Below are 20,283 nucleotides of genomic sequence, written 5' to 3'. Positions count from 1 at the left end.
TCTGGGTTCCATTCTAGCAGATCCAATTGCAGAGTCGGGATTTGTTTCTTTCGCTTATTCATTCAATCAATTTATCTAATATAAAAAGTGATTTTTGCTCCATCGTGCTGTATACTGGCCTTGCTAAATAACCACAGAACCTGCTTGCTGCTGTCTTTGTCCTTGATCATCTACTTTTCCCTACAGTCTTTTTGCCCTCTCATTGTATTGTATCCAAACAGTTTGTAAACTCCTTAGTTCAGAGATCTTATTTTTAATCTGTATTGGGAGGCACATCTCTTAGTCTTGGGTCCTATTAAAATAAATACATTTATAATAATGTTTGGATCAAGCTGCCTATTTTTTAAAAAATTGTGTTATGCTGTCGGCACATGCATCTGTTTTATAATTTATTATTCCAGTTGTAGAGTAACCCATGTCACTGTTCTCTTCTCCTTTCTAAACATCTGCATGCTGTCCCTCGGGGCATAATGCACACCTTGTGGACAGTCACTTTGCATTTGCTTCTGAGGGGATTCCTGCCTTAGCAACTTTCAAGCCTTTTCTTTTTCTAAACATTCCAGATAATTAATGCAAATTGTAGGTCCACAAGATTCCCCACAACTATTGGTTGTTCAGGTAGCTGTCTGCTTCCCAAGGAAGTACTGAGAAAAATCAAGCCATAATACTTGAACTAATTTCAATAAATATAAAATTATGTTTCCTTGAAATTATTCATTTGTAACCTCGGGTTTTCTCCCAAAATACTAGGTGTTTTTGGAGCTGGAAAGAGCTATTTGCTGTCTGTTGTGGTCTTGTTCCTGGTACAGTTATTTGAAAACAGTGAAGCAGCTGAAGGCTCAAGACCAACCCCATGGAAACTTCTGATTGCTTCTTCCACTAACGTTGCTGTTGACAGGGTACTTCTTGGGTAAGGAACATTGAATTCAAAGGATTATAGACTCTTTGCTACATAGGTAGCAAATGACATTTCTTTTTGTCTGTGTGTACGTTTGTTTGTATGTATGTATTATTAGTGGCACATCTGCCCTGTTAGACTTAATTGTGTTACTTTTTCCAGTATAGACCCTTTGGGCTAGATTGTGTCCTTCTCTTCTCTTGTAATGGCTCTTGCTCCTCCCCAGAGCAGCTCACCTGAGCTCAAGGACTGTGTAAGTCCAGCAGTGTTAACTGCGCAAGGCTAAGTTTAAACTAACTTCCAGCAGATGGTCAGTCATGGAGGAGAGGCACATTGCACCCTCCTGGGGTGTGGCACAGCAGCCATACCTGAAGCTCCCCTGTGCTCTGGGAGCTTCAGGAAGCACTATGCCTTTATTATTGGCCCAGAATGATTAATGGATTGGCAGTCTCAAGAGGCAGAGGGAGTGATGCTGAAAGATGAGTTGATGGTCAGAGAGAGGTGATTTGGAGATGAGAAGAGGTAGAGTGTCAACAATTCATGGTGAACACCAGGTCAAATCAGTGACCAAATCAGCAGGAAGTGGGAGCAGCAAGAGGCATTTCGGATAAGAGGGTGAGGGGGAAGTCAGTATGAGTATTGAAGTCACGAAGAATAAGACAAGGGGACTGAGGAAAAGGGAAAACCATCCAGAGTCAAAGAATGATTCACTGCAACCTAAAGTCAGGTGGGGAAGTTACACAATACACTTCAAAAGGAAGTGACCCTGTGAGAGCGTGGGGCTGGAAACAATAGAAAGGAGAGAGCAGCAGCATCTAGCACACAAAGCGTGTGAGAAAGCAAGGTCACTGCAGGAGAGGGCAGATATGGATGCAGGAAAACAGCCAGATTGTGTGATGGCAAACATAAATAGGTAGCAGAATATTAAGAGTTGTGTACCAAGTCAGTGTTGTTGCTAAGTGGAGCAAGTGCTCCTAAAAGGGGAGTAAAAGAGTTGGGAGGAAGAGGGAGAAGAGAATGAATGAAGTTAGGTGGTAGGTGTGAAAACAAGAGGAGAACAAGTCAGAAATAAAAGGGGACAGGGTTAAAGAGAGACATCATCAGCAATGATGAGTATTAGAAGGAAGTGAGCATGAGTGTGGGATTGAGAGGATCAACAAGAGGAGCCAGCATGGGAAGGAAGTTGGAGAGGTTAAGGTTTAGTGCAGCTTGTGGAAGCAAGTGATGGGGATGAAAGGAGGGATAAGGAGTAAGGAACAAGATGCAGGTGAGGACTATTACAAAAAGTATCAAGTATCACTGAGAGAAATTTAATCAACATTAATCTACTCTTGTCAAAATAAATGACCAGTGCATGTTTTGTAGTACATGGCATTACTTCACATAATAAATTGGCTGTAAAAAAGTTTGTGTAAATCAATGTTTTGATTATCTGTCACTCTTAAGAGTAGTCATTTTCCATGCAAGTTTTGCATTTTGATCCATTTCTACAATAAGTGTCTTGCATCTTTTTTCGAAGTCTACTGGATCTTGGATTTGAGGACTTTATCAGAGTTGGAAGTGTTAGAAAAATTGCCAAGCCAATTCTTCCTTTCAGGTAAGGCTTAAGATCTTCAGAGGACTGAATAGATCACATGATTGATAGTAGTAAGTGGTACTGTAAGGTGATGGCTGTGAAGGCTATGGAAGTATGATTTTAATGTGTCTTTCAACATCTCTTGCAGAGCAGTTGATTTTACAGAAAATGTAATAGTGGTAATGGCTTATAGTTTGTAATCAAATAGTCTTATATGGCTGTGTTAATCTAAAATGGTTTGGGTTTTAGACACCTGTTTAAAAGTTGGTATGATTTAGGCAGAAGTGATCGAGATAGCATTTTCTGTGCAATTTAAGTTAACAAAGCATAGCATGAACTTAAAGAGCTTGGAAAAGTGTTCAATTACTCAGAATCGCCAGCTGAGTGTTACACTCAGATATCATATATAAGCATGCCTGCATAAGAGTGAAAAACAAGCTCCTCAATTCTAATCCAGACTGCAGCTGACTTGCTATGTGGCTTTGGGCACTCATGACTTAGGTAAGATTCTCTCCATTGTATAATGGAAGAAACAAACATCTCTCACATGGGTATTGTGAAGATTTACAAACATTAACTAAATCAATCATACTGAAGTAGTTAATACGACTGTTTTATATACTTCCTGTATTTGAGTGCTAAAAGCAGTTATATTCAATATTCATAACTCATTTCAAAATATTTTTAAAGCTTACATGCAGGCTCTGGAAGTGAAAATGAACAATTAAAAGAACTGCTTGCCTTGATGAAAAAAGATTTAACTCCAGCAGAAAAAATATATGTGAGGAAGAGTATTGATCATCATAAGCTGGGAACCAATAAAGCTATTCTGCAACAGGTACTTAAACACAGTGATTGAAAGAAGAGAGAATAAATAGTTTAGAAGTCTTTACTTGAGAGGCCAAGCATGTATAAACTGGCGGTCCCCTCTGATGTCTGATGCTGCCAAAGCCTTATACTCGTATAGAATGAGATATACCCTAGACCCTGACAAGTTTTTTCCAATATACTTTAGTAAATGAAGCTTGTATGATTGAGTTCTACTTCAAATGTATTAAAGAAAGGGAATCACAAGATAAGAGGTGTCCGCTGGAACTTTAAATATAATATAAAAGATTTACTTGTGGGGGAGGGGGCAAAACTGTTAATGCAGCTTTGAAGAAGCATGTGTACCAGGAGATGTTATAGAAGTTGAACTTCAGTCTTTGGTGTCTGTATACCACAGTGATGGGTACACTAGAAATGCCTAGAGAGATGGAAATTTAATTATGTAACTTATGCTATCATGGAACCAGTAGCAATGTATTTGTGTAGGTTATTAAATCTCTTCCCCACACATCCCATCACAAAGGTGAGAGTGGTTGGAGCAACCTGTGCCGCCTGCCCATTCCCTTCCATGAATGACCTTAAGTTTCCTGTGGTGGTACTGGATGAGTGCAGTCAGATGACAGAACCTGTTTCTCTCCTTCCCATTGCAAGGTACAAATCAACTGTTTAGATTTCGGTTTAGCAATGACTTTTAGCTAATAGTGACAACTTTAAATAACGATCACACTTTGGTATTTTAAGAACATAATTAATTTGCACTCATCAAGAAAACAAAGTCTGGACTAGTATGCATTAAGTGGACACCCATTTAATTCAGTTGACAAAGGAGGTGTGTGAATTGGTGGATTCTTAAAAGCTCCAGGAATTTAATCATGAATATGACTTGGCCAGCTAAGCCCCAAATTCCACATGTCACTAAGCCATTGCCTGGGGGGGCCAGGATGATCTCACCATCACAGAAGAGGTGGGGGGAGAAAAAAGATACTAGAGAGAATGTGGGAGTACTTTTAGAAGAGGTGTATCACTACTGAGTTTACCATCATCTACACCCAAAGTCTTTAGCCCCATTTCCCATGAATTATCTTCTCTCAGGCAAGTCCAAGGTTTCCTAGGGAGGCAAGCCCCAGCTTGTGCCCAACTTTTCCTAAACTGGGAACATTTTTGCCCAGGTGATTTTGTTTTCTTCCCCTTCCCCTTTCTGACACTGTTTTGCCTCCTTCAGCATCTCAGTCTTCTTGGATATTACCTCTCCTTCTCACTTCCCTTGGAATGAGCTATGTCTGGTTTATATTGGCCCAGACCCCTCCCACTCTTAGCAGCCCCTAAGAGGTTAATTGGAGTCACCTGCTTGTGGGGTTGGGGGTTTTTTGTTTTTGTTTTTTCTCCCATGTGACAGTTCACTCTGTCACAAGGGGTTAATAGAAGAGGAGCCCAGTACAAAGCAAACTGCTAATTATAAAGTGAACCACATTGTAAAATGAATTAATTACAGTACTAACAACAATTAGAGTTTGTGTTTTGGATTTTCATTGGAATACTGATTGCAGGTTTGAGTGTGAAAAGCTGATTCTAGTTGGAGACCCTAAGCAGCTTCCACCAACTATTCAAGGGTCTGAAGGTGCTCATGATAATGGATTGGAGCAGACTCTCTTTGACCGGCTTTGCTTGATGGTATGTGCTGCTAAACACATCTTTTAAAAGATATGGGATGAAATCCAGGCCCTGTTGAATTTAGTGGTGCCAGGATTTCACTCCCGTGTTCTCTGAGGTAGTTAATCTAAATGCATCTTAGTAGGAGAGTGATTTTTTGTCGTTTTGTCCAGATTTTTTTTTCTATAAGTATTACTTATCAATAATTGAACCCCTCATAGAAGCTTGAAAACATCATGTGCGTGAATAAAATGGGAGTGAATTACAGTATACTTGCCAGCTTCTGTCCTCAGTTGTGCAGGTACAGTTTCCATAAACATCAGTGAGAGCTTCAGGAATGTATCCAGGGACGCAACTGGATCTTAATAGTTTAATCTCTATTTGTTTTTTACTATAGAGTAAGTCAGTGATCCCCAAACTGTGGGGCATGCCCCCTAGGGGGGTGTGGAGGAACATTTGGGGATGGTGCATGGGAAGGCCTAGGTCAGCCCACACGCAGGGGTGGTAAGGGAGTGCCACCCAGCTCCACTCTTCCCCCAGCTCTTCTCCTGGCCCTGGCCCCAGCTCCCACCACGGCTCTGGTCGTGCTCCAGGCCCCCAACTCTGGCTTCTGGGGGGACACAGACCAGATAAATGTGGGGGGGCGCACGAGCAAAAAAGGTTGGGGACCACTGATCTAAATAAATCTTTTCTATTAGTTGCTTGATTGATATAAATTATTAAGCAATTTCCCAGTGATTAGCAACTATTTACATTTTCTTCATATTTTTTGTGTTGCATTTCTTTAGGGACATGATGCAGTCTTTCTTAGGACACAGTATCGCTGTCACCCTGCTATTAGTGCTGTAGTCAATGATCTGTTCTATGAAGGAAATGTGTTGGATGGCATTTCAGAGATGGACAGAAGTCCACTATTGGATTGGCTTCCAACACTATGTTTCTTTAATGTTAATGGGACAGAGCAGGTAGGTTTTTAAATAACTTCAAAAGTAGTCAATAGATATCTTGGTTTGGGATTTTACTTGTTAGGGTTTTTGCATTATCCTTGGATGGCTAAATGTTTTTTTTAAATAGCCTTTCAGCAGAGCATAATTTGAAATCTCTTTCCCATCTCCAGATTGAAAGAGATAATAGCTTTTATAATATGGCAGAAGTTCATTTTATAATCAAGCTTATCCAGTCTCTGATTGCAAGTGGAATAGACGGATCCATAATTGGAGTGATTACACTATATAAGTCACAGATGTATAAGGTATGTATAAGAAGTGATGAACAGTCAACCATAAATGAGTCCCATTTAAATGTAATACATGAGGGCAAGCAACTGAATATTGACAAAATGTACAAGTGCTTATATACAACTGCTAGAAGTTTAAATACTAGGATTGGTGACCTAAAGTGCCTGGCAGTAAATGAGAATATTGATATAATAGTTGTCACAGAAACATGGTGGAATGAGGATAATCACTGGCACACAGTAATAGCACGAGATAAAAATATATGGAATGACAGAGAAAGTTGCGCACGTAGGGGAGTGGCACTATAAGTGAAAGAAAGCATTAACGCAAATATAATAAAACTCCTCAATGAATCAGACTACACCATAGAATCTCTCTGGATAGGAATTCCATGTTTGAACAATAAGAGTATAACAGTAGGAATATACTAGCGACCATCTGACCAGGATGGTGACAGTGATTGTGAAATGCTGAGGGAGATTAGAGAGGCTACAAAGGCAGAAAACTCAGAAATAATTAGGATTTTCAACTATCCTCATATTGACTGGATATGTTATCTCAGGAATAGATGCAGAGATAAAATTTCAGACAACATAAATGACTGCTTCTTGGAATAGTTTGTCCTGAAGCCCACAAGGGAAGAGGCAATTTCTGATTTAGTCCTAAAGTACATCAGAAGCCTACTAAACAGTCAGTGGGGGCCACTGGATGATTGAGATGCTGAAGGAGCACTCAAGGAAGACTTACGAAGAAGCTAATTGAATTCTTTGCATGAGTCTTCACTGCAGAGGATGTGGGGGAGATCCACACACCAGAGCCATTCTTTTTAGGTGACAAATCTGAGGAACTGTCCCAGATTGAGGAGGTTTTGGAACAAATTTATAAATTCAGCAGTAATAAATCACCAGAACCAGATGGTATTCACCCAAGAGTTCTGAAGGAACTCAAATATGAAATTTTGCAGAATGACTAATATAATGGCGATTTTTAAAACCGGCTCCAGAGGTAAGCATGACAGGCTGTTAAGCCTAATTTCAGTACCAGGCAAATGGGGTTAAAACTATAGTAAAGAACAGAATTATCAGACACACAGATGACCACAATGTGTTGGGAAAAAGTCAACACTGCTTTTCTAAAGGGAAATTATGCCCCAGTCTATTAGAATTATTTTAGTGTGTCAACAAGCATGTGGACAATGGTGGTCCAGTGGATATAATATACAGAAAACCTTTGACAAGGCCCTCACCAAAGGCTCTTAAGTAAACTAAGCAATCATGGGATAAGAGGGAAGGTCCTGTCATAGATCAGTTACTGGTTAAGAGATAGGAAACAAAGGGTAGGAATAAATGGTCAGTTTTCACGGTGGAGAGAGGTAAATAGCAGGGTTCCCCCAACAATCTGTACTGGGACCTGTGCTATTCAACATATCAATAAATGATCTGGAAAAGGGGATGAACAGTGAGGTGGCAAAATTTGCAGACAATACAAAACTACTCAAAACAGTTAAGTCCAAAAACACTGAAGCGTTATAAAGGGATCTCATAACACTGAGTGACTGGGCAACAAAATGGCAGATGGAATTCAATGTTGATAAGTGCAAAGTAATTTACATTGGAAAAAATAATCCAACGACGCATACAAAATGATGGGGTCTAAATTAGCTGTTGGCACTCAAGAAAGATCTTGAAGTCATTGTGGATAGTTCTCTGAAAACATCTGTTCCGTGTGCAGCAGCAGTCAAAAAAGCTAACAATGCTAGAAACCATTAGGAAAGGGATAAGTAATAAAACAGAAACTATCATGATACCAATATCTAAATCCATTGTATGCCCACACCTTGAATACAGTGTGCAGTTCTGGGCACCCTGTCTCATTAAAAAGAATTGGAAAAAGTACAGAGAAGGGTAACAAAAGTGATCGGGGTATGGAACAGCTTTCCTACGAGGAGAGATTAAAGAGACTGTGACTGTTCATCTTAGAAAAGAGATGACTAAGGCAGGAAGTGCTAGACGTCTATAAAATCGTGAGTGGTGTGGAGAAAGTTACAGGAAAAGTGTTATTTACCCCTTCACATAACACAACAACTAGGGATCACTTGATTCAAATAATAAACAGTAGGTGTAAAACAAAAGGAAATACTTCTTCACACCGTCAGCCTGTGGAACTTTATTGCCAGGGGATGTTGTGATGGCCATAAGTATAACTGGGTTCAAAAAAGAATTAGAAAAGTTCATGGAGGATAGGTCCATCAGTGGCTATTAGCTAAGATGGTCAGGGACCCAACCCCATTCTTTGAGTGTTCCTAAACCTCCACCTGCCAGAAGCTGGGACTGGACAACTGAAATTGCCCTGTTCTGTTCATTCCCTCTAAAGCAGCTCTCAGGGGACAGGATACTGACCCTGTATGGCTGTTCTTAAGAAGTTGCAATAAAGTATTTTTCTTCATAATGTAAGTTTCTATTCTTTATTAAAAATGGTAATGTTTATATAGTTGTTTCTTCCAAAAGAATATATCTTGTTATAAACAGTGTGTCTTTGAACTGAGCAATCTGGATTTTTTTTTCCTGGTGGATTCAATAGTGAGGAAGGAGCGCTAAACAACATTTGATCATAGATAGACCAAAGTTTGCATTTACTTTGCTGTTAAACACATTTACATAAATTTGCATAACTTTGCTAATAAACAACTCAGAAGGATTGTGTTAATTCGTACAGCTGAGATTCACTGTCTCAGAAATTTGGTTCATTCCCTCCCCCAAGTGTAATCAGCATTATAGAAAACTGACTGATAATACATCAGAACCTCTCTAATTTTAACTAATGGATGGGAAGCCCATTGTGAATTGATTATGTATGCCAGGAATGGAATCATTGTGTCTAACATGGTGCTCTCTATTTAGCAAATGAGGAGTTGTATGTCATATGTACCTGTCACTCTGTCCTCAAAGTCTTATGTTGGGCTGTCTGGTTGCCAGGAAGGAATGCTGTCCCTCATTAGATGTATGGATGTTGTGTCAGGATAGACTCAGTGCAAAATTTTGTGTTTGCACTTGATGGAGGTACTCCTGTAATATATAATCAATAGAGTTGCTAGTTCGTTTAATGTGAGTAGACTCAGACTCCTTATCAGTATTTTTATTGGAGACATGAATGAGTGTGACTATGTAACTGGTATATTTATAAACCAATGACTCTCCATCAACTTCTTTTGTCCACAGATTTATAATTTACTTAGTGCTGTACACTCAGATGCTCTTGAGATTAAAGCCATCCAAGTGTCTACTGTAGATGCATTCCAAGGAGCAGAAAAGGAAATCATTGTTTTGTCGTGTGTGAGAACAAAACAAGTTGGGTTCATAGACTCAGAAAAGAGAATGAATGTTGCTCTGACAAGAGGAAAGAGGCATTTGTTGATTGTGGGAAATCTGGCCTGTTTGAGTAAGAACAAACTATGGGGACGCGTAATTGACCACTGTGAAGGTAAAAATTAATATTTTTAATTTTAAAACCACCTCTTAATTGATATAGTTTTTTTCTGGCTGTAATAAAACTGTATTGCACCTTATTTAAATGTCTGCAGTGTATCTGCAAACAGTTATTTATGCTTAGCAGCCTGTAATCAGTTTGCAAGTATGAGGCTGCTATTTCTTTTCCTGATATCAGCAGGTAGCCAACAAGTCAAAAAAAGTATTAACAGCCAGCTCCTCTAATGGAGCAGCTCCCAACTTCTCATTGGTCTTCTCTACCCCTGTAACAATCAGATCACTCAGTCAAGTCAGGTGAAAAGAGGAAGTGAAATCCTCAAGAAGTGAGGTCCACCAAACTGCCCAACACCAGGCAACCCTCAGGGCCTGTGGATGCACAGCTGAAACCCAGCACAAGGTACAATATGGGTAGGGGCCTGAAGTTCTTACAGACTCTGCAGTTCAAACCTCAGCCCTATACACCCGTTGAATTTGACCTTTTAGCCATCAGTCCCTCCACTTAGCTCTCTCTTATCAATACAGGGACTTCCTCTTGTCCATCTTCCCTCCTCACTCACTGAAATCTCTCCTTTTGGCAACTAAGGCTCTTCTCCCCTCCAACACAACAAGCAGCATAATTAGCGCTAAAAATTGCAGCTTTCCTCTTTGGTTATATTCCCTGTCTTCCCTCTAAAACTTTTTTTCAAAATCTACAGTTAGGGAATTAGTGATGAAAAGGGAGCTTCCTACCCCAGAGTCCACTCCAGTTCCTTGGGAAATGACTGCTGTCAGGGTTCCCGACCCACTCTGAACTCTGGGGTACAGATGTGGGGACCTGCATGAAAGACCCCCTAAGCTTATATTCTACAGCTTAGGTTAAAAACTTCCCCGAAACACATTCCTTTCCTTGTTCTTGGACAGTATTGCTGCCACCACCAAGTGATTTTACACAAAAATTCAGGAAAGGGTCACTTGGAGTCCCTGTTCCCCCAAAATATCCCCCCAAGTCCCTTCACCCCCTTTCCTGGAGAGGCTTGAGAATAATATACCAACCAATTGGTTACAATGTAAGCACAGATCAAACCCTCTATCTTTAGGACACTAAAATCAATCAGGTTCTTAAAAGAAGAGCCTTATTATAAAGTAAAAAAATCACACCTGCAAAATCAGCATGGAAGGTAACTTTACAGGGTAATAAAAAGATTTAAGACACAGAGGACTCCCCTCTGGACTCAGCTTCACAGTTACAAAAAAACAGGAATAAAACTACCTCTTAGCATAGGGAAAATTCACAAGCTAAAAACAAAAGATAACCTAACACATTTCCTTGCCTCACTTACAATTTTTGTAATTCTTAGATGGATTATTCCAGGTATATTTTCAGGAGATGTTGTCCCTGTTGGCTTCTCTCTCCGGCTGGAGAGGGAACAAACAAAAAGAGCACAAACAACCCCCCCCAACCCACCCCTGATTTTAAAGTATTTTCTTCCCTTATTGGTCCTTTTGGTCAGGTGCCAACCAGGTCATTTGAGCTTCTTAACCCCTTACAGGTAAAGATTTAGTACAGCTGTCCAGGAGGGATTTTATGCTACCCTTATCTGTATGTTTATGAAGGAAAGAGTACTGTGGAAAGGGATCTGGGTGTCATAGTGTATCACAAGCTAAATATGAGTCAATAGTGTAACGCTGTTGCAAAAAAGCAAACATCATTCTGGGATGTATTAGCAGGAGTATTGTAAGCAAGACATGAGAAGTAATTCTTTCACTTTACTCCACGCTGATTAGGCCTCAACTGGAGTATTGTGTTCAGTTCTGGGCGCCACATTTCAGGAAAGATGTGGATAAATTGGAGAACGCCCAGAGAAGAACAACAAAAATTATTAAAGGTCTAGAAAACATGACTTGTGAGGGAAGATGGAAAAAATTGGGTTTATTTAGTCTGGAGAAGAGAAGACTGAGAGAAGACATAACGGTTTTCAAGTACATAAAAGGTTATTACAAGGAGGAGGGAAAAATTGTTCTTCTTAACCTCTGAGGATAGAACAAGAAGCAGTAGGCTTAATTTGCAGCCCATTTAGGTTGTACATTAGGAAAACTTTCTAACTGTCAGAGTGGTTAAGCACTGGAATAAGTTGCCTAGGGAGGTTGTGGAATTTCCATTATTGGGGATTTTTAAGAGCAGGTTGGACAAACACCTGTCAGGGATGGTCTAGATCAGTGGTTCCCAAACTTGTTCCACCGCTTGTGCAGGGAAAGCTCCTGGCGGGCCGGGCCGGTTTGTTTACCTGTCACGTCCACAGGTTTGGCTGATGGCAGCTCCCACTGGCCGCGGTTCACTGCTCCAGGCCAATGGAAGCTGCTGGAAGCGGCGGCCAGTATGTCCCTCAGCCCGCGCTGCTTCCAGCAGCTCCCATTGGCCTGGAGCCAGTGGGAGCCGCGATTGGCCGAACCTGCAGACACGGCAGGTAAACAAACCGGCCCAGCCCACCAGGGACTTTCCCTGCACAAGCGGTGGAACAAGTCTGGGAACCACTGGTCTAGATAATACTTAGTCCTGCCTTGAGTACAGGGACTGGACTAGATTACCTCTCGAGGTCCCTTCCAGTTCTATGATTCTGTGTTGACATCTGAAATATCATTGGCATCTGAGTTAGTCCCAATAAAATAAACGAGGCAGTTCACACCTCAAAGCTATTGTTTCAGGCTCTCTGCAAACTCAGGCAGACATTACTGAATCAATTATAGGCCATGTTTACACTATGGGGACTCTAGTGGCATAACTACAACACGATAGCTATGCCAGCATAACCCCTGTAACGTAGATGCAGTCTATAGCAATGGAAATGCTGTCACTGTAGGAATACCACCTCCCAGATGACGATAACTAGGTCAACTGAAACAATCTTCCATTGACTTTGCTGTGTGTCCTCCACGGGTTGGGTTGGCATAGCTACAGCACTCGGATGTGGATTTTTCACACCCCTGAGCACCATAGACCAGGCCATATTCCCATCATCAGATCTTTAAAGTTTTCCTTGGAACCGTGACAGCCAGAGACTTTTAAAAATGAAAACGGAGACTCTAAAGTACAACTAGAAAAGGAGTACTTGTGGCACCTTAGAGGCTAACTAATTTATTTGAGCATAAGCTTTCGTGAGCTACAGCTCACTTCATCGGATGCATCCTTTACTTTTTGCGAATACAGACTAACACGGCTGCTACTCTGAAAGCTAAAGTACAACTGACAGCCTCAGCTAGGCTTTTGTACACCCATGTGTGGGGCACACCACACACTTTGAGAAACATTGAGTTAGCATGTTAGCAGGTGCTACAGCCGTTCTCAGCTGGTGGGGAAAAAAAAAAGAAAAGAGGTAGGAGCTGCTGCAAGAGAAGAGTTGGATGCCAAAACTCTACCCACTAAATTAGTTAACTACCTGTTGACATTAGAAGAAGAGCCCCATTGATTTATAATGGTTAGGCTCCTTGCAGAAATCCAGTTTTCAAGGTTAGGGAAACATTTCCTTTTGGTGTGTTTTGGGAATTAGATATTTTCATCATGACAATATGATTGTATGATAGATGTTGCAACATAAGGTGTAATTGTCCTGTGTGACTGCTTTTAGGAAGAGAGAATGGATTGCAACATGTAAGCCAGTATGAGGAACAACTGAACAACATTCTTAAATATTACTTGGAGAAAAAAGAAAGAATAAGCAAAAGAAAAATCAAAAAATCTCTTTCACAGCAGGAAAAAGGTATAAAAATTGTGTGCTTTTCTATGTAACGCCAAAGAATATTTTAAATAGATAGTATAATATAATAAATAAGCATTTGTAACATAATTTTTTTATATTCCAGTGCATGCATACCTCTGTATTTACTCCATATATGAACCACTAAAATAATTACATCTAATTGCTTGATAACTGAAGTCCTTAAATTTAAGAGCACTGTAACTTGCATTGTCTCTCTCTGTTAACTCCCTCGTTTAGATGATAGATCTAACTTTAAAAGGCCCTGGGAGTGATCCTGGAAGTTACAGGCCAGTAGTAAGCCTTATATCTATACCTGCAAATTGGTTGAAACAATAATTACAAACAGAATAACAAAACACCTGGAACATCAGATATGGTCTAACCAGCACAGTTTCTGCAAAGAAAAATGTTCTCAGTAATCTATTAGAATTCTTTAAAGATGTTAGTGAGTAGTGGACAGAAGAGAAAAGTTGACACTTACTTTAGTCTTTCAAAAGGCCTATGACAATCTCTCAGAGATGTTAGAGACTACTCAAAAACTATTTAGTTTTAGAAGCAAAATATTGTCATGTACCAAAAACTAGCTTAGAAGGAGGAAACAAAAAGTAGGAATAAATCATTAATCATCGCAAAAGATTAATACAAGGGTGCCTCAAGGTTCTGTACTAGGTCCAGTGTTGTTTAATATATTTAACAACAATCAAGAAAGAGAGTTGAAGCAGCGAGGTAGCAAAATTTGCAGACCACACAAAATTTTATGTGCTAGTCAAGTCCAAGATAGAGTAACTCCATAGTGACCTACTATAGGTAGGTGAATGGGCAACACAATGGCAGATGAAATTCTATGTTGATAATTGCAAAATAATGCACATTGGAAGGGGAAATTTGAATTACTCATACATCATACAGGTTCTAAATTAACTGTATTAGCTCAGGAAAGGGACATGGGCATAATTGTGGATAACTCAATGAAGACCTTTGCTCAATGTGCAGCTGCAGTCAGAAAAAATAAAAAACAAATAAGATGTTAGGATGCATAAGGAATGGAATGAAGAATAAGATGGAAAATATTATAATGATATTATGTGAAATAGTGGTGCCGCTTACTCTGGAATACTGTGTGCAGTACTGGCCATCCCATCTCCAAAACCATATCACAGAATTATAAGGGGCTCAGAGAAAGTTATGGGAATGATTAAGGCTATGTAGGAAGCCTCTGTGGAAGATAGAAATTCCACCTTATAGTGTCTAATAAAGGCATTAATAGAGGACCATGTTGCTGCACTACAGATCTCAGTGGAAGTATAGGCTCTTTCTGCTCATGAAGTCACCATAGACCTTGTGGAGCGTCCCTTGATTCTATCAGGAACAAGTGCTCTTGATGCATTGTACAACTCTACGAAGCATAACTTGATCCGTCTGATCAGAAATTGTTTGGCTACCTGGAGCCATTGACACTTCGGATGAAAGGAGATGAACAAGGAGCCCGATCTTATTGTCAATTTGATATGCTTGATAGCTCTTTAGGGATCTACAAACATCCTGATTATGCCACAGTTTTTTGTAGGATGCCCTAATGTGAGGCATGGAAACATGAGCTCACTTTTGGCAAGAAAGATTATGTGAATCTTAATACCACCTTTGTCATCAGAGTCTAAAAAGTCTATGAATCAGTGCTTGGATAACGCTGCCAACTCCGAGACTGATCTAGCAGATGTGATAGTGACCAGAAATAGGTTTTGATGGAATTGATAGAAGGGAGTGACGGATGTCAGTAGTTCAAGAAGGTGGGTGAGGGCTTTCAGCAGCAGTGGTAGGTCCCATTTGGGAAAGATTGGGCTAACTGCAGGTCTAACAAATCTGATAGTCCTGAGAAATCTGGATACTTGAGGATTCCCTGCCAAGTATCTGCATGTAAGATACTACATATGGCTGACACCTGATGCACTGTGGTGGTTGGCTGAAGTAATTGGTCTATACGGTCCTGAAGAAAGTCCAGAATAGCTGAGATGCCAGGGTCCTTGAGTTTTTTGTTTTGAGCTATATCTTTTCCTGACAAAAGAGGAAATCCTTTACTAATTAATCCTTTCTGGAAGAGAGGAGAGTCCCAATCACTTTGGTAGATAGTCTGAGTAGACGGCCTGGATGGAGGATAGGACCTTGGTGAAGAATAACCAGTCTCACTAGTAGATGCAGTGGGGGGTTCTAATGCCAAGAAAGTTCTATCTCCATACTGGTTAAGGAGACCAGGGTTATCACCTTTTGCTGCTTCTCACCTTATCTTCTGAATTCCCTTCCCTAGAAGTAGAAGAGGTGGGACTGTGTAAAACAGGTCCTGTGGCTATCTGTGCAAGAGAGCATCTGTCCCCAGGGACCTGGCATCCGCTCCCCCGATGTGAAGTACTGTACTTTGTCGACATTCTGTTCTGACTGGCAAACAGATTGACAGGAGGCCGTATTTCTGTAAAATCAGGTTAACAATGTCCTGATTTATACACCAATCTGAGCTGTTGACTTCATGTCTCCTTAGCCTTCTGACTCCGTTCTCTCTTTATGTATATTGCTCTTATGGAAAATACATTCTTCTCTGCCATTTCATTATCTCCATTGCTTCTACATGTAGAAATGAGCTCCGAAATTCCCCCTTGGTTGTTGAGATAAGCCACAGTGGTAGTGTTGTCTGACTGGAACAAAATGTGGTCACCCTAGAGGTGTCTCTGGAACCTTCATAGAAAGTAACCTTTAGGAGCTTCATAGCTGCCCTGTGGAGCTCCAAGTGCCCTGTTCTGTTCTGTGCCCCAAGTTTGCTCCTCACCCCATCAGGCATCTGATGTGTGTACCCGTGAGTCTGGAAGGAATATTGGAAGACCCCTGCAGATGTTCTCTGGGATTGTCCACCATTTGAGTCCAGTACTTGGCTTGGAACCATGATCCTGTATACATTACAGTGAATGGTTTCCTCCTTTCAAAAGAAATGCCTGGAGACTCCGGATATGGGATTTTGCCTATGGGGTAATTCTTATACACAAAATCAGAAGGCCCAGTAGCTGGAGGCACTGAGTTATGGATGATCGTATGTGTTCCTTATTAACATAAATATCAAGTTTGGGATTTTCTGGAATCTGTCTAATGGTGGGTATGCTTTTGCCACATGTATTGTTGATACTCCTGATCAAATTTCAGCCTTTTTAAAAACCTGAAAATAAGAAATAGTTGTACCATAAATCAGACAATTTGTATAGGGATTGGAGGGTGAAGAAGGACTCGTGTTTTCAGAACAAATTGTAACACACATATATTTAGCTTATCAAAGAGAATGTTAAGGGGGTGACTTGATTGCAGTATGTAACTACCTACATGGGGAACAAATTATTGCTGCGGGATGCTCAAATAGACATGTCAGCAAACTACAACCATTTCCATTTACAAATAGTCACAAGATTATACCCCATCCTATCCAACACAGATCTAGCTTTGGTTATCTGTGTCTGTGTGACCTCCAGGCTTAATTATTGCCACTTATATCTAGGAATGAAACCATGCATCCTGAAAAAGCTCTGGCTGGTTTGGCAACACACAGTCTTTTTAGTTTTCAGAGTGGTAGCCGTGTTAGTCTGTATCAGCAAAAACAACAAGGAGTCCTTGTGGCACCTTAGAGACTAACAAATTTATTTGGGCATAAGTTTTCATGGGCCTATGAAAGCTTATGCCCAAATAAATTTGTTAGTCTCCAAGGTGCCACCAGGATTTTTAGTGTGAAGCAGCAATTCAAATTATTATGCCAAATTTTGTATATACTGTTATAATGATCATAAGAATTAATAGAAAAGGAGTACTTGTGGCACCTTTAGAGACTAACCAATTTATTTGAGCATAAGCTTTCGTGAGCTACAGCTCACTTAATCGGAGTGATGAAGTGAGCTGTAGCTCACGAAAGCTTATGCTCAGATAAATTTGTTAGTCTCTAAGGTGCCATAAGTACTCCTTTTCTTTTTGCAGATACAGAAGAACACGGCTGCTATTCTGAAACATAACAATTAATAGAAGTTTTAAAGTTTGTTTTCCTAGTTTTAAATATATTCCTGGTAATTTAGTCTAGCACTGAAAGTAATTACAGTGGTAAGAGCAAGAGGGCAAAATGAAATACACACTGAAAATAGGACTCAGGTTATTGGTGACCTGAGCCATTGTTTAGGACTAACTGAGAGAGAAATATACCTAGTGGAGAGAGAATATGCAATATCTCCAGCAATACCACATGGCTGTATCGTTAATGGAGAAAAAGAAAACATCCATCTCTCTCACACATGGTGTGTTTTATGCTATTTACCACACATATAGGTTGGACTGGGTGCTCAAATAACGTAGTGATGGGTGTAATGCAGAATAGGTTCTGTAGATCCAAGAAGTCCTTTCCAGCCTTATCTAATGCTGTAGTTGAGATATTAAATACTTGCTGAAAACATAATGTTTTAAGTTAAGATGGTATATTCGCAGACCATACGTTAATGCAGTGTCTTCCCCTCTCCTATTGCCCGTATATTAATTGCCGATAGTTATATGCATTCTTATGTGACCGTGACTATCAGGAGTTGGTGTGATAAAAGCATTTTTCATGTAGCCGTGCTGGAAAACTTAAGATATTACTGCCATCATCCCAGGCTCTAAATACCAGGAAACAAACCATAGCCACCACCTGAATCTATTACATGTGCTGGCAGCCCTTTATGAATTTTTACAAAGGATGGAGTAATTCTTTACTTTGGGCCAACTCTTGCTTCCAGTGACTTCAAAGGGATTTTTGCTATGATTTAATAAGTGGTTGTTTCACAAGCTGATTATCTCATCTTCTTTATGGGCCAGATGATGATACCCTTACTCACATTAAATGGCACCTTTGTTTCCAGTGGGACCACTTGTGGAGTGAAATGTTAATCATTGTGACTGAAGGTATAAGAGTGTAACCTAATGTGTTTTTGGTGTGTGGATAAACATTTTAGACACAGTATTTCAAACAATAATAAAAACTAAAGTGTTTTCACTCTCTGAGAACATGGGTTCTTTCAGCCAATCCTACAAAATTTGGGTTAGCTTTTTATAAAGAAAAAAATGCATTTTTCCCTTTTTTTAAAAATAACCTTTGAAAAGTATTTAATTGATCTTTAGAATTACATCATCATTTAGCATGGCCTATCTCAGAAGAGTTCTTACTTGGCTTACTTGCAAATCCATTGATATAAGACACTGAAGCTTTTTTATTTTTTCCTTCATGAGTAAATGAAACACTCCGTGACTCCCATTAAAAATAAAATCTGTGGTGAGAATTGAAAAAGAAGAATGTGTCTTTAGCCACCCGCAAATACTTATTCTTTCTTTTCAGTGCTGCTGTCCACCTGAATGATATGAATACAACTTCATAGCATGGTATTCCATGACAGAGCTGGATGTAAAAGAGGAAACCTGTACAAGAAGTCTAGAAACTAACCAGAACAGCCTCTTATAAAATGATAAAAAAAAAACAACCCAGAGAAGCCTCTTGTAGCTTCTTGAAAATATATTTTAATCAAAGAATAAGTGTAGGCCCCAGGTCTAATAATGTTTTACGTTGAAAGTATTAGTTGTTTAGAAAAAAGTCACTTAGTTAAGATATTCAAGCCAATCTTCCTAGTTTCTGAAACAACTTGAAACCAGTAACTGGTATTTCTTGTATATCATGTAGAAAGCTTGGTTTTGCAATGTGATTTAATATAATATGCATGTGTTGGTCATTGTACTTGTATGTTCTTCTAGAGCCTAAAAATGATCTTGTGATAACATAAAGATTGTCCACTAGGTGGTGCCAGTGCACTCTTTCTTTCTGCTAGACCAATCTGAATATCCTTTTGAACTATCAAAGGTTTAAGAAAGAAAGGTAGTGAAGAAAGAACATTTGAATAATCACACGACATCAGTACAGATAATGACTTAAATCTGATGCAAGTCTGCTGCCAGCAGAAGCTGAAGTGCTGTTCTTTGTGAGTGAAGAAACAGAACTGCATTACACAGCCTAAACTTTGCAGCTATCCATTTTCTTAAATTTGCGAGAGAGCGCGCGCACAATCATATTTGATAAGTGTTTCGGGCCCAGGGAGTGACTGAAGACATTAATAAGTGAAGTGTGGAAGGAGAAGAAACAGTAGACGACTGAATAGCTCCTTTAAATTACTGCTGACACCTCTGTTACAGCTCCCTAAAATCTCAATCAACAATCCATTAGAACTCAACAGGAGTAAAACTAAATCCTCGTTTAAGTGTATTTATCCGATCTCTTTTCACTCTTTCAAATGCTAAATCCATTTCAGCATATGCCCCTTCTTTCTCTCGCCTTTCTCTAAAGACTGGCAGCCTATACTACTCTTGTAAATATGAAAGATGCTAATCATATGACATATCACGTCTCAGTCGGAGCCTGGAATAAAGCCTTGAGATTTGGGATCATTGCCTCCAGACAACAGCTTCATCAGCCGGAAAGTTGGTTTTTTTCTCCTTTCCTTCAACTCTCAATCCCTTCTTTGTCTGGGGGAAAATGCAGCCAACTCGAGCCACCCTGGCCATATGGTTCACTCTGTATTTTCTTAGTTGAATTCAGGACTTGTTTCTGTGACTTGCGAAGGTGGGTGTTTTTTTTAAGTGTGTATAAAGACGTAGAAGGAGCTGCTTGTGGTGGGACCGCTTTGCAGCGCCACTGCATGTTCTTCACGTGTTTATTTCACACCTTCCCCCCGCAGCCACGGAATAGCTCTTGCTTTCTCCTCCGCTCCGCCTAAGCCCCAACATACAAAAGCAAATAGCGCAGCCTTGGTTATAACACGAACCGAACTGATTCCACCCATCT

General features: G+C 40.0%; 1 protein-coding gene across 1 annotated transcript in view; it reads left to right on the top strand.

Moving 5' to 3' along the window:
- ZGRF1 (zinc finger GRF-type containing 1) overlaps window positions 1–18,900 on the top strand; it is a 52,499-nt gene extending 33,599 nt beyond the window's left edge. Inside the window, exons 22-31 of the mRNA XM_074950752.1 lie at window positions 751–910; window positions 2,418–2,495; window positions 3,165–3,312; window positions 3,826–3,953; window positions 4,850–4,973; window positions 5,741–5,917; window positions 6,070–6,204; window positions 9,409–9,670; window positions 13,278–13,409; window positions 18,790–18,900. Coding sequence (XP_074806853.1) covers window positions 751–910; window positions 2,418–2,495; window positions 3,165–3,312; window positions 3,826–3,953; window positions 4,850–4,973; window positions 5,741–5,917; window positions 6,070–6,204; window positions 9,409–9,670; window positions 13,278–13,409; window positions 18,790–18,806 — 1,361 coding nt within the window. The 3' untranslated portion in view covers window positions 18,807–18,900. The remainder of the gene's footprint in view (window positions 1–750; window positions 911–2,417; window positions 2,496–3,164; window positions 3,313–3,825; window positions 3,954–4,849; window positions 4,974–5,740; window positions 5,918–6,069; window positions 6,205–9,408; window positions 9,671–13,277; window positions 13,410–18,789) is intronic.
- Window positions 18,901–20,283: the final 1,383 nt, after the last annotated feature.

This window comes from Natator depressus, chromosome 4 (genome assembly GCF_965152275.1).
Source record: "Natator depressus isolate rNatDep1 chromosome 4, rNatDep2.hap1, whole genome shotgun sequence".
NCBI lineage: Eukaryota > Metazoa > Chordata > Testudines > Cheloniidae > Natator > Natator depressus.
This window is presented reverse-complemented; position numbering and strand designations above follow the sequence as displayed.